Genomic DNA, 15095 nt, shown 5'->3' with positions numbered 1-15095 from the left:
CTTATATCTGTACTTAGAGTGGCTTTTTACATTGTATGCTTCCTTGGTGGCTCAGATGGTAAAGAATCCTCCCTCTTGTAATGAGGGAGACCTGGATTGGATCCCTGAGTTGGGAAGATCCCCTGGAGGAGGGCGTGGCAACCCACTCCAGTACTCTTGCCTAGAGAATTCCATGGACAGAGGAGCCTGGCGGGCTACAGTCCGTGGGGTCGCAAAGAGTCGGACACCACTGAGTGACTAAGCACACACAGCACACCACCCAAATCAAGTGGGCTGAGACATTTGGTGACCTTGGAGCAATGTCATAATTTTCTGATCTCTTTGTTCTTTCTTAGAGACCGATGATAAATGGATGTTGACTTTCTATTTCCTTAAACTCTATTTTAACAGTGTTTCTTAGAGCCATAGCAAATACTGATAGGAGTTCCTTCTTTATTTTTTCATATCTATTGATCTTATTTGCTCATAGTTCAGTTCAGTTCAGTTCAGTCGCTCAGTCATGTCCGACTCTTTGCGACCCCATGAATTGCAGCACGCCAGGCCTCCCTGTCCATCACCAACTCCCGGAGTTCACTCAGACTCACGTCCATCGAGTCTGTGATGCCATCCAGCCATCTCATCCTGGGTTGTCCCCTTCTCCTCCTGCCCCCAACCCTTTCCAGCATCAGAGTCTTTTCCAATGAGTCAACTCTTCGCATGAGGTGGCCAAAGTACTGGAGTTTCAGCTTTAGCATCATTCCTTCCAAAGAACACCCAGGACTGATCTCCTTCAGAATGGACTGGTTGGATCTCCTTGCAGTCCAAGGGACTCGCAAGAGTCTTCTCCAACACCACAGTTCAAAGGCATCAATTCTTCGGCGCTCAGCCTTCTTCACAGTCCAACTCTCACATCCATACATGACCACAGGAAAAACCATAGCCTTGACTAGACGGACCTCAGTTGGTAAAGTAATGTCTCTGCTTTTGAATATACTATCTAGGTTGGTCATAACTTTTCTTCCAAGGAGTAAGCGTCTTTTAATTTTGTGGCTGCAATCACCATCTGCAGTGATTTTGGAGCCCCCCAAAAACAAAGTCTGACACTGTTTCCACTGTTTCCACATCTCTTTCCCATGAAGTGATGGGACCAGATGCCATGATCTTCATTTTCTGAATGTTGAGCTTTAAGCCAACTTTTTCACTCTCCACTTTGACTTTCATCAAGAGGCTTTTTAGCTCCTCTTCACTTTCTGCCATAACGGTGGGGTCATCTGCATATCTGGGGTTATTGATATTTCTCCCGGCAATCTTGATTCCAGCTTGTGTTTCATCCAGTCCAGCATTTCTCATGATGTACTCTGCATAGAAGTTAAATAAGCAGGGTGACAATAAACAGCCTTGACATACTCCTTTTCCTATTTGGAACCAGTCTGTTGTTCCATGTCCAGTTCTAACTGTTGCTTCCTGGTCTGCATACAGATTTCTCAAGAGGCAGGTTAGGTGGTCTGTGATTCCCATCTCTTTCAGAATTTTCCACAGTTTATTGTGATCCACACAGTCAAAGGCTTTGGCAGAGTCAATAAAGCAGAAATAGGTGTTTTACTGGAACTCTCTTGCTTTTTCTATAATCCAGCGGATGTTGGCAGTTTGATCTCTGTTTCCTCTGCCTTTTCTAAAACCAGCTTGAACGTCAGGGAGTTCACAGTTCACGTATTGCTGAAGCCTGGCTTGGAGAATTTTGAGCATTACTTTACTAGCATGTGAGATGAGTGCAATTGTGCAGTCGTTTGAGCATTCTTTTGCATTGCCTTTCTTTGGGATTGGAATGAAACTGACCTTTTCCAGTCCTGTGGCCACTGCTGAGTTTTCCAAACTTGCTGGTATATTGAGTGCAGCACTTTCACAGCATCATCTTTCAGGATTTGAAACAGCTCAACTGGAATTCCATCACCTCCACTAGCTTTGTTCGTAGTGATGCTTTCTAAGGCTCACTTGACTTCACATTCCAAGATGTCTGGCTCTAGATGAGTGATCACATCATCATGATTATCTGGGTCATGAAGATCTTCTTTGTACAGTTCTTCCGTGTATTCTTGCCACCTCTTCTTAATATCTTCTGCTTCTGTTAGGTCCAGACCATTTCTGTCCTTTATCGAGCCCATCTTTGCATGAAATGTTCCCTTGGTATCTCTAATTTTCTTGAAGAGATCTCTAGTCTTTCCCATTCTGTTGTTTTCCTCTATTTCTTTGCATTGATCGCTGAAGAAGGCTTTCTTATCTCTTCTTGCTGTTCTTTGGAACTCTGCATTCAGATGCTTATATCTTTCCTTTTCTCCTTTGCTTTTTGCCTCTCTTCTTTTCACAGTCATTTGGAAGGCATCCCCAAAAGGTGTTACATACGAAAAGTCAGCAATCATATTTATGAGGACATTAAAAATTTCTCAACACTTGAGCTGCCCCGTTTGAAAACTCTAATTCATGATTACCAATGAGGTCATTCCCAGGTCAGGTGATGGGTGAAAAAGAGTTGCTTTGCTTTCCAGTTGTAGAACACATTCATTTTTTACTTTACTATAAATAGAATTTAAGTAAACAAAATAATGACTACCTCAGTAAATTTTTACTGTACCACTAAAGTCTGAAGGCCTCTGAAGCTTTGCAGGCTGTCTTTTATGCTAAGAGAGAGAAACAGCCAGCAGTCCACTCTGAACCTACCACCACCACACGGCTTCAAACTCAGCAGCTCAACTTCTATTTGTTTGATATATTCACATTTTGGATTTTCTCAAAAGATTTTATGAGGAAATATTTCTGCTAATTACAAACAATTTTAGACAACTATTGCCTTAGTAATGAGGGTCCTGAAATCAGACCTTGTCTGTCCACACTAAAAGTAAGATGAACAAGATCTGAGTAGGCAGAAATAATAAGATCTTTCATTATTATGAAATTGATATGCTAATACTATTTCTACACAATGCCCAGGGATATCACCTTCTACTTGGACTTATTTGTCCTTTTAGAAACACAATTCTAATAAGTTTGTTGTGTGTATTTATGTATGTGTATACATGTTATTCACTTAAAGAAGCAACCCAAAATAAATAACCATTCATAGCAGGTTGGCAATCTCACCCAAATGGAAAAGAATCCTATAAGCATGGAAAGAATCAGAACATGTACGAAAAACAGAAAAGAAAGGTAAAAAGTTATAAAATTGTGTGACTATTTTGTGTTGTAATAAAAGTATGCTATATAAGCAGTTAATACCTGAAAGGCTCAATATTTAATATCTAAGTGTAATAGTTGAGGTTAAAATAATAATACTTATTCATCATATAATATTTGATTATGAATTAGTTCAATGGAGAAAAAATTTGAAATTAAAAGGCTAACTTTCAAATTGCAAATTGTTATTATGAATTTGCACTTTTGTGTTAAGTCACTTAACCTCTCTGAAACTCATTCTGTTTAAATAATAATTTTAAAATAATCTTTAAAAATGATAATACAACCTAAGTTGTGAACAAGATGATGGATTAGGAAGATCCTGAGCTCACCTCTGTCTACATGTATAGTGAAATTACAACTATTTATAGAGACACTATTTCTGAATGACTAGTATAAAAGATTTTCCACAACTAAAGATATTAAGTGGAGATGAGTAATTTACATTGTAAAGAACTCAAGGTAATGATAATGAAGATGGTCAATGAACTTGGGAGAAGAATGACAAGCTCAATGAACTTGGGAGTGAATCACAGTGAGAAGTTTAATAAAGAGCTGGAAAATATAGTGAAGAATCAAACAGAGCTGATACTTCTCTAAACAAGGTATATAAATGGTCCATGAGCATCTAAGATACTCAGCATTATCAGTCCTTAGGAAAGTGTGAATCAAGGCCACAGTGAGGTAGCATTTCACTCTCACTAGAACGGGTATGACAAAAAAAAGAGAGACAACAGTATTGGCTAGAAAATGAAGAACTGATACCCTTATTCACTCCTGGTGGGTAATATGATGCAGCTGCTCTGGAAAACAGGTCCTCAGAGTTATACATAGTGTTACCATGTGACTCCACAATTACACGTCAAGCTGTTCATTGTTGACCTGAAACAAATGGACTGCCAGATATTTCTCCAGCAAAGATGCATTTATTTGGGATCAGAAGAGAGCTGCAATTCAGAGTCTGTGGCCATGGTGAGCCACGTGCAAGTTACCGCACAGCAAGGAAACAACAGCTTTATAGACGGGAAAAAGAAGTGGGAATGGCTACAGTAAACAAAAGTGTATGGCTTTTCATTGAGTCATTGCCAGGAAAGAAGAGGGTCATTCTTCCTATTGGGCTCTGCTATAGACCCAGAAGAGGGCCCTCTTCTGGCCCATCAACTCTATTTAAAATATTCAAGTTTTGTTTATTAAATCTGGACAATACCCAAGAAATGAAAACACATGATCACACAAAAACATGTACATAAATGTTCTTAGCATCATTATTTACAATAGGTTAAAACATAGAAACAACCCAAATGTACATCAACTAATAAATAAGGAAAATGTGATCTGTTTACACAATGACATCTAATTAGTCATAAAAAAGTATGAACTACAGATACATGTTATAGCATGGGTGAACCTAAGAACATTATACTAAGTGAAAGAAGCCAGACACCAAAGATCACATGCTACATGATTCCATTTATGTGAAATTTCTAGAATAGGTAAATCTGTAAAAGTAGAAAGTAGGGTAATGGTTGCCAGGGACTAAAGGAAGGGTGGAATGGGGAGTGACTGTGATAGGTGTAGAGTTTTTTTTAGGGGTGAGAAAATGTTCCAGGTGATTACACAAGCTTGTAAATATACTAAAACTCACTGAATGGAATACTGAATATTATGGTATGTGAATGATAAAAGAAAATTGGTGCCAAAACAAATGGCCATTACTCACTGTCACCTTCAGCTCTGAGGGTTACTGGAGATGATAACACATGAGGCGTTTGTGTGGGTTCCTTGCTGGAAATTCCTAATTTGATAAGATAGATGACATTATTATTAGTTACAATTTCATCTTGCTGGTCAAGGATTAAATAAAATTAAGTCTAATTTGAAAGTGAAAATCTTTCTATAGATACTGGGTAAAATTTGTACAGTTCTTCTGTGTATTCTTGCCACCTCTTCTTAGTATCTGCTGCTTCTGTTAGATCCATACCATTTCTGTCCTTTATGGAGCCCATCTTTGCATGAAATGTTCCCTTGGTAGCTCTAATTTTCTTGAAGAGATCTCTAGTCTTTCCCATTCTATTGTTTTCCTCTATTTCTTTGCATTGATCACTAAGGAAGTCTTTCTTATCTCTCCTTGCTATTCTTTGGAACTCTGTACTCAAATGGATATATCTTTCATTTTCTCCTTTGCCTATTGCTTCTCTTCTTTACACAGCTATTTGTAAGCCCTCTTCAGACAACCATTTTGCCTTTTTACACTTCTTTTTCCTGGAAGTGGTCTTGATCCCTGCCTCCTGTACAATGTCATGAACCTCTGTCCATAGTTCTTCAAGCACTCTGTCTATCAGATCTAGTCCTTTAAATCTATTTCTCACTTCCACTATATAATCATAAGGGATCTGATTTATGTCATACCTGAATGGTCTAGTGGTTTTCCCTACTTTCTTCAGTTTAAGTCTGAATTTGGCAATAAGGAGTTCATGATCTGAGCTGCAGTCAGCTCCTGGTCTTGTTTTTGCTGACTATATAGAGCTTCTCCATCTTTGGCTGCAAAGAATATAATCAATCTGATTTTGTTGTTGACCATCTGGTGATGTCCATGTGTAGAGTCTTCTCCTGTGTTATTGGAAGAGGGTGTTTGCTCTGACCAGTGCATTCTCTTGGCAAAACTCTCTTATCCTTTGCCCTGCTTTATTCTGTATTCCAAAGCCATATTTACCTGTTACTCCAGGTATTTCTTTACTTCCTACTTTTGCATTCCAGTCCCCTATAATGAAAAGGACATTTTTCGGGGGGTGTTAGTTCTAGAAGTTCTTGTAGGTCCGCATAGAACCATTCAACTTCATCTTCTTCAGCATTACTGGTCAGAGCATAGACTCAGATTATTGTGATATTGAATGGTTTGCCTTGGAAACAAACAGAGATCATTCTGTCGTTTTTGAGATTGCATCCAAGTACTGCATTTCAGACTCTTTTGTTGATTATGAGGGCTACTCCACTTCTTCTAAGGGATTCTTGCCCACAGTGGTAGATAAAATGGTCATCTGAGTTAAATTCACCTATTCCAGTCCATTTTAGTTCACTGATTCCTAAAACATCGATGCTCACTCTTGCTATCTCCTGTTTGACCACTTCCAATTTGCCTTGATCTAACATTCCAAATTCCTATGCAATATTGCTCTTTAAAGCATTGAACTTTACTTCCATCACCAGTCACATCCACAACTGTGTGTTGTTTTTGCTTTGGCTCTCTCTTCATTCTTTCTGGAGTTATTTCTCCACTGATCTCCAGTAGCATATTGGGCACCTACCAACCTGGGGAGTTCATCATTCAGTGTCCTATCTTTTTGCCTTTTCATACTGTTCATGAGGTTCTCAAGGCAAGAATACTGAAGTGGTTTGCTATTACCTTCTACAGTGGATCACGTTTTGTCAGAACTCTCCACTATGAGCTGTCCATCTTTGGTAGCCCTACATGGCATGGCTCATAGTTTCATTGAGTTAGACAAGGCTATGGTCCATGTAATCAGATTGATTAGTTTTCTGTGATTGTGGTTTTCAGTCTGCCTGCCCTTTGATGGAGAGGGATAAGAGGCTTATGGAAGCTTCCTGAAGGGAGAGACTAACTGAGGGGGAAACTGGGTCTTGTTCTGATGGGCAGGGCCATGCTCAATAAATCTTTAATCAAATTTTCGGTTGTTGGTTGGGCTGTGTTCCCTCCCTGTTATTTACCTTGGGCCAAACTATGGTGGAGGTAATGAAGATAATGGACCTCCTTCAAAAGGTCCCATCAATGCATTGCTACACTCAGTGCCCCCAGCCACCGCCGACCCACGCCTCCACTGGAGACTCCTGGACACACATGGGCAAGTCTGGGTCAGTCTCTTGTAGGGTCACTGCTCCTTTCTCCTGGGTCCTGGTGCACACAAGGTTTGTGCCCTCCAGGAATCTGGTTCCCAGTCCGGTGTAAGCTCTGGCAGCTCTATGGTGGGGTTAGTGGTGGCCTCCTCCAAGAGGGCTTATGCCCTACCCAGGTCTGCTGCACCCAGAGCCCATGCTGACCCATACCTCTGCGGGAGACATTCAAACACAGTTCTGTCTCAGTCTCTGTGGGGTCTGGGTCCTGGTGCACACAATGTTTGTTTGAGCTCTCTGAGCGTCTCTGGTGGGTATGGGGTTTGATTCTAATCACGATTTCACCACTCCTACCATCTTGCTGGAGAATTTCCTTTGCCCTTGGACCTGGGGTATCTCCTCAAGGCAGAAGCAGAAGATAAAAGAAGAGGTGGCAAGAATACACAGATCTGTACAAAAAGATCTTCACAACCCAGATAATCATGATGGTGTGATGACTCACCTAGAGCCAGATATCCTGGAATGTGTAGTCAAGTGGGCCTTAGAAAGCATCACTACAAACAAAGCTAGTGGAGGTGATGGAATTCCAGTTGAGCTATTTCATATCCTAAAAGATGATGCTGTGAAAGTGCTGCACTCAATATGCCAGCAAATTTGGAAAACTCAGCAGTGGCCATAGGACTGGAAAAGTCAGTTTTCATTCCAATCCCAAAGAAAGGCAATGCTAAAGAATGCTTAAACTACCACACGTTGCACTCACTCATCTCACATGCTAGCAAAGTAATGCTCAAAATTCTCCAAGCCAGGCTTCAACAGAATGTGAATCGAGTACTTCCAGACGTTCAAGCTGGATTTAGAAAAGACAGAGGAACCAGAGATAACATCCGTTGGATCATAGAAAAAGCAAGAGCGTTCCAGAAAAACATCTACTTCTGCTTTATTGATTATACCACAGCCTTTGGATGTGTGAATCACAACAAACTGTGAAAAATACTTAAAGAGATGGGAATACCAGACCACCTCACCTGCCTCCTGAAAAATCTGTATGTGGGTCAGGAAGGAACAGTTAAAACTGGACATGGAACAACAGACTGGTTCCAAATCAGGAAAGGAGTACATCAGGGTGTTATATTGTCACCCTGCTTATTTAACTTACATGCAGAGTACATCATGAGAAACGCTGGGCTGAGTGAAGCACAAGCTGGAATCAAGATTGCTGGGAGAAACATCAATCACCTCAGATATGCAGATGACACCACCCATATAGAAGAAAGCGAAGAAGAACTAAAAAGCATCTAGATGAAAGTGAAAGAGGAGAGTGAAAAAGTTGGCTTAAAACTCAACATTCAGAAAACTAAGATCATGGTATCTGGTCCCATCACTTCATGGCAAATAGATGGGGAAGCAGTGGAAGCAGTGTCAGACTTTATTATTTGGGGCTCCAAAATCACTGCAGATGGTGACTGCAGCCATGAAATTAAAAGATGTTTGCTTCTTGGAAGAAAAGCTATGACCAATATAGACAGCATATTAAAAAGCAGAGACATTACTTTGCCAACAAAGGTCTGTCTAGTCAAAACTATGGTTTTTTCCAGTAGTCGTGTATGAATGTGAGAGTTGGACTATAAAGAAAGCTGAGTGCTGAAGAATTGATGCTTTTGAACTGTGGTGTTGGAGAAAATTCTTGAGAGTCCCTTGGACTGCAAGGAGATCCAACTGGTTCATCCTAAAGGAAATCAGTCTTGAATATTCATTGGAAGGACTGATGTTGAAGCTGAAACTCCAATACTTTGGCCACCTGATGTGAAGAACTGACTCCTTGGAAAAGGCCCTGATGCTGGGATAGATTGAAGGCAGGAGGAGAAGGGGATGACAGAGGATGAGATGGTTGGATGGCATCACCGACTCAATGGACATGAGTTTGAGTAAGCTCCGGGAGTTGGTGATGGACAGGGAAGCCTGGCATGCTGCAGTCCGTGGGGTCACAAAAAGTTGGACATGACTGAGTGACTAAACTGAACTGAAACTGTTGTGTAGCTTTACTTTTTCCATTTCCCATTTTTGTCCACCTTAAGGAATATAATTACTGAATGCCTAGGTGGCCCAGTAAACACATACACACACACACACACGTTTCACACACATTTTTGTATAACAGGCCTCCAAAGCAGATTTATATTGCAGATTGTTACCTGGGTATGTTGAAACATGCAAAAAAGTTGTAAAAGTAAATGATTTAAAATCATTTTATTTTTCCTAGTGAGAAAAACTACTTGGTCAATAGGACCTAGGAGTAATATGATTTTTTTCTCCAAAATAACATTTAATTTTATTGACTTAGTTGTGACTTTGAAACTTCTAATAACCATAAATAATAAAGGAATCTGCAAACTCTTGTAATTAATGTTTTTCATTTATGAAACATTGAATTCCCACTTTGTTCAAGGCCATCTCCAAGGCTTTGGAGGGCAGTATCTAACTCAAGTCATTTTGTTTTTTTCCGTGCTCCTCCTCCCACTCCCTGCAGCCACCACATGCTCCAGCTGGGCCTTAGTCATCTTTTTAACCTATGTTACCATGAAGAACAATTCCTGGCACAGAGTAGGCATGAAGTAAATGCTGTTTCAGGGAAGATGGCACTCATACAGGATAGAGGGACCAACTGAAGGATAAAGATCTCCCTTAAGTAGTGAACACAGCTGACTGATTTGCTACTCATAATAGCATTCCCTTTTTCCTTAAAGCATATTAGAATGTCTTTTTGCGAATAGGGCACTGGCTCTACTTTTACTACGTGACATTTATAAAATCTTGGTTCTTATATATATATGCATGATGTGTTTGAGGGAGGAACTATTTAGCTCTGCACAGTTTACGTGATACTTTAAAACCCTGGTCCAGGGAAAGTTTTCAAGGGTAAGCTGGTTGGAGCTGTATATTGGAATACAGGAGGGAACCATAAGAGGAAGATAAGATTATTGGAGGGTTGCTGAGGACAAACACCTCTAAGCAGGTGGTGAAGGTTTGGTTTATTGCTCACTCCTCTTTCTTCACTGCTTGTTAGGGAATATAGGTTATTCTAGTAACAGAAACAGAGAAGGCAGTGGCACCCCACTCTAGTACTCTTGCTTTGAAAACCCCATGGATGGAAAAATCTGGTAGGCTGCAGTCCATGGGGTCGCTAAGAGTTGGACCTGACTGAGTGACTTCACTTTGACTTTTCACTTTCATGCATTGGAGAAGGCAAGGGCAACCCACTCCAGTGTTCTTGCCGGAGAATCCCAGGGACAAGGGAGCCTTGAGGGCTGCCGTCTATGGGGTGGCACAGAATCGGACACGACTGAAGCGACTTAGCAGCAGCAGCAGCAACTGAAAGTGACTGTAATAGGCAGATTCTGTGCATTATAATGTGGAGAGCAATTGAGACTATCGAAAATTTTTCTACACTCAATATGTGGTTATAACTAAAAGAAGAAACCAACAACAGAAATGTTATCGCTGAAAGTTAGGTTTGAGATTTTGCATTGTCCACTCACATGATCCCAATATCTTAAAGATTTTTTGTTTGTGTGTTTTTTAAGGTAAAGATGTTAAAAATATAAATTAAGTGTCCCCTCCAGCCAAACATAGTGCCTTTGTTTTCACTTCATCACTATTCTTGGTACCAATAATAACATTAATTAAATTCTTACAATAAATAATAAAGGAATCTGCAAACTCCTGTAATTAATTTTTACACAATGATTATCATTGTGTCATTATGTTTTATTGGCATATATTTCATTTACTGCTTGAAAATCAAAGACACAGAGATGATAAAAGAAAATAATTAGGACACATAATGGTAAATAGAAAAAATGTGTATCATCTTTGAGTTTCTGAAGTTCTGGATCCTTTTCTTTTATACCTATCATGTTTGACAGTGGGAAGAGATGGAACAAATTTGAGCTTTGGCTCAAGTATTCATCAGAAATCTATTTGGCTTCTGTTTCACCTTGGTCTTTAGAAAATAGAAGAGTTAAGTGGTTGTACATTTCTGATGTTCCTGGGACTTGTGTGTGAACAGTGATCTTGTGATGATGCTGATGATCTCTATATATGGTCACTGTAACAGTATCCATGACACAAAAAGGCTTAGTGTATTTTAGATTTATTATTAATGTATAAATATTCATTTTCAAATATGGGTAAGCATTTTAGTAAAATTTTTTTCATGTACTAAAAATGTTCAAAATCTGAAGTACAGATGCATCTATATTATTGCAAAATTAAAGTGTTGCAATATCTAATGAGGATTGTTAGGTCTGTCAATTATATGCACAAAATTAATAATACTATATAATAGTTAAGCAAAGAAATAGACTGAATTTAATATGAACATTAAGAGATTATATTTATATTTGGGGCTTCCCAGATGGCTCAGTGGGTAAAGAATCTGCCTGCAGTGCAGAAGATGCAGGAGACATGGGTTTGATCCCTGGGTTAGGAAGATTCCCTGGAAGATCCCCTGGAGGAAGACTTGGCATCCCATTCCAGTATTCTTGCCTGGAGAATTCCATGGACAGAGGAGCCTGGTCAGCTACAGTGTACAAGGTAGCAGAGTCAGACACGACTGAAATGACTTAACACGCATAGCTATATATATCTTTTAGGGATACATCATTTTGAGTCAACAAATGTTTATAAAAGATTAAATCATAAGAATATAATTCTACTCTGTGAAAAGTGGTTTAGTAAACTATCATTCATAATATTTTCCAAAACAACCTTTTAGAGTTGTGTTTAATTCCATTTAGAACACAAGAGTTTTAAGAAAGTGTCTAATTTTGGAACATGCCATAACTTGTGAAGATAAACTACAAGCAAAATGTCACCTTTACTACTTTGAAACTTTATAAAAAGGAAAAAAAAAGTAACAGAGATATCCCAAGTAGTTCAAGTTAAATTCAAACTTCACAAAGAATACAAAGACAATGGATAAAAGAGAAAGATACATAGAAAAATGTGGTTCCCAAGCCTATTTTTTCCCCATTAATCATATAAGAAAACTTACAAGAATGCATTTTAAAAGTCTTCTTTATAGTTTTATCTTTGTTTCTAGAGTGAAAGTGCATCTTAAACACCACCACAACTGGCCTCCTATAGGGAAGAAATGGCCCAAAATCCCTGGTCTCTCTACTGACCTCAATTGAAATTGAATGTCTATTTAGTATCAAAAATTTGAAGTATCTATGCTGAAAATTTTTATTTCTGCATTATGATTCAGCTTGTTAAAATATCTGACTATAAAGTGTTTTTAAAATGTTGAATAATAGTTACATTTGAATAATGAAACTGCAGGTGTATTTTTAATATTTCCTTTTATAATGATGATATTCAGTGTTGACCAAATGTTGATTTTAACCCTGGCCATTTGGCCTTTGAATAAAATGGGCAGAGCATGTGATACACATCTAGAAATAGATCAAATCCCGTCTCTCTAATTGAGTAAACTGAAAACAAGCCTGCTCTGGGCAAAGCTCTATCAGCACTGTGCCACCATGACTACTTCACTGCAAGGATTCCTATCTTGGCTGCACATTTTCCATTTTTCTAATGATAGAATTTTTGCCATTGTCGTAAGGAAGAAAATGTATGTATTTTAGATAAACATTAACATTTAAATCAACTATCTTTTGACCTTTAAGAAGAAAATCTGGTTGGGACAACTTAAAATGAAAATAAAAATGTTTCTCCATGTTGTATTTTTTGGTAAATCCTTTATGTTTAAAATGACCTTGGTGGCCATGAGGAATGGGGAATAAAAATGATTTCAACTATAGATATACTTTTTATGGTATTATTATATAATTTAAAAGTGGTTACTTTGAAGAATGGAACAACATAGAAAACTTCTCACAAGCCTGAAAAGAGAAAGCCATATATCCTGATACACTGGTCAGAATATGAGAATTTGAGGCAAATTTTCCATGGTCTTCTTTGTTGTTGTTTAGTCACTAAGTTGTGTCCCACTCTTTGAGACTTCATGGATGGTAGTACTCCAGGCTTCTCTGTCCTCCCCTAGTTACCAAAGTTTGCTCAAATTCATGTCCACTGAGTCAGGGATGCTGTCTAACCATCTCATCCTCTGCTGCCCCCTGCTCCATTTGCCTTCAATCTTTCCTAGCATCAGAGTCTTTTCCAATGAGTTGGCTCTTCGCATCAGATGGCCAAAGTATTGGTGCTTCAGCTTCAGCATCAGTCCTTCCAATGTATATTCCTCATCTGTGTATTAAGTATACTGTTTTTAGGAACACAGGCAATATCAATATATTAAGTCCAACTAAATTATGCCCTTAATATACAAGTGGTGATCAAGTAAATCAGATAAGAAGGAGTTCCTTTCTCTTCTCCACTCTTGTTCCCTCATTTTCCTTCAAGTGCAATGGACCCCCAGCTGCCTGATGTCTTCACCCATCTCTTCCACCATGCCAGACTTTGTTTCGCATACTTGATCCCAGTAGTTTGTGGACAGCAGAATCTGTCTTCCTTTTTTCATCTCTTCTCCACCATTATTCTTTCAGCTGGTTTCTTCAGAGACCCCAGAATGTACTCATTTCCTTCTTTCTCCCACTGTTCTATTAGATTTTAACCCTTAAAGCCCTTTGAAATGGATTTTAAATGATACTAGATAGAGTGCCTGATGAACTATCGAATGAGGTTCATGACATTGTATAGGAGACAGGGATCAAGACCATCCCCATGTAAAAGAAATGCAAAAAAGCAAAATGGCTGTCTGGGGAGGCCTTACAAATAGCTGTGAAAAGAAGAGAGGTGAAAAGCAAATGAGAAAAAGAAAGATATAAGCATCTGAATGCAGATTTCAAAGAATAGCAAGAAGAGATAAGAAAGCCTTCTTCAGCGATCAACACAAAGAAATAGAGGAAAACAACAGAATGGGAAAGACTAGAGATCTCTTCAAGAAAATTAGAGATACCAAGGGAACATTTCATGCGAAGATGGGCTCGATAAAGGACAGAAATGGTCTGGACCTAACAGAAGCAGAAGATATTAAGAAGAGGTGGCAAGAATACACGGAAGAACTGTACAAAAAAGATCTTCACGAACCAGATAATCATGATGATGTGATGACTAATCTAGAGCCAGACATCTTGGAATGTGAAGTCAAGTGGACCTTAGAAAGCATCACTATAAACAAAGCTAGTGGAGGTGATGGAATTCCAGTTGAGCTGTTTCAATTCCTGAAAGATGGTGCTGTGAAAGTGCTGCACTCAATATGCCAGCAAGTTTGGAAAACTCAGCAGTGGCCACAGGACTGGAAAAGGTCCGTTTTCATTCCAATCCCAAACAAAGGCAATGCCAAAGAATGCTCAAACTACAGCACAATTGCACTCATCTCACATGCTAGTAAAGTAATGCTCAAAATTCTCCAAGCCAGACTTCAGCAATACGTGAACAGTGAACTCCCTGATGTTCAAGCTGGTTTTAGAAAAGGCAGAGGAAACAGAGATCAAATTGCCAACATCCGCTGGATCATGGAAAAAGCAAGAGAGTTCCAGAAAAACATCTATTTCTGCTTCATTGACTATGCCAAACCCTGTGACTGTGTGGATCACAATCAACTGTGGAAAATTCTGAAAGAGATGGGAATACCAGATCACCTGACCTGCCTTTTGAGAAACTTGTATGCAGGTCAGGAAGCAACAGTTAGAACTGGACATGGAACAACAGACTGGTTCCAAATAGGAAAAGGAGTACATCAAGGCTGCATATTGTCACCCTGCTTATTTAACTTCTATGCAGAGTACATCATGAGAATCGCTGGACTGGAAGAAACACAAGCTGGAATCAAGATTGCCTGGAGAAATATCAATAACCTCAGATATGCAGATGACCCCACCCTTATGGCAGAAAGTGAAGAGGAACTAAAAAGCCTCTTGTTGAAAGTGAAAGAGGAGAGTGAAAAAGTTGGCTTAAAGCTCAACATTCAGAAAACAAAGATCATGGCATCTGGTCCCATCACTTCATGGGAAATAGAT

General features: G+C 39.2%; 1 protein-coding gene across 1 annotated transcript in view; it reads right to left on the bottom strand.

Annotated features, from left to right (window-relative positions):
* Window positions 1-15095, bottom strand: part of EMCN (endomucin) — a 156265-nt gene that overhangs the window by 63114 nt on the left and 78056 nt on the right. The window contains exon 7 of the mRNA XM_040238381.1: window positions 4928-5002. Coding sequence (XP_040094315.1) covers window positions 4928-5002 — 75 coding nt within the window. The remainder of the gene's footprint in view (window positions 1-4927; window positions 5003-15095) is intronic.

The sequence above is a fragment of the Oryx dammah genome, unplaced genomic scaffold, assembly GCF_014754425.2.
Source record: "Oryx dammah isolate SB20612 unplaced genomic scaffold, SCBI_Odam_1.1 HiC_scaffold_3, whole genome shotgun sequence".
NCBI lineage: Eukaryota > Metazoa > Chordata > Mammalia > Artiodactyla > Bovidae > Oryx > Oryx dammah.
Note: the sequence above shows the minus strand (reverse complement) of the source record. Positions and strands in the feature narration are given on the sequence as shown.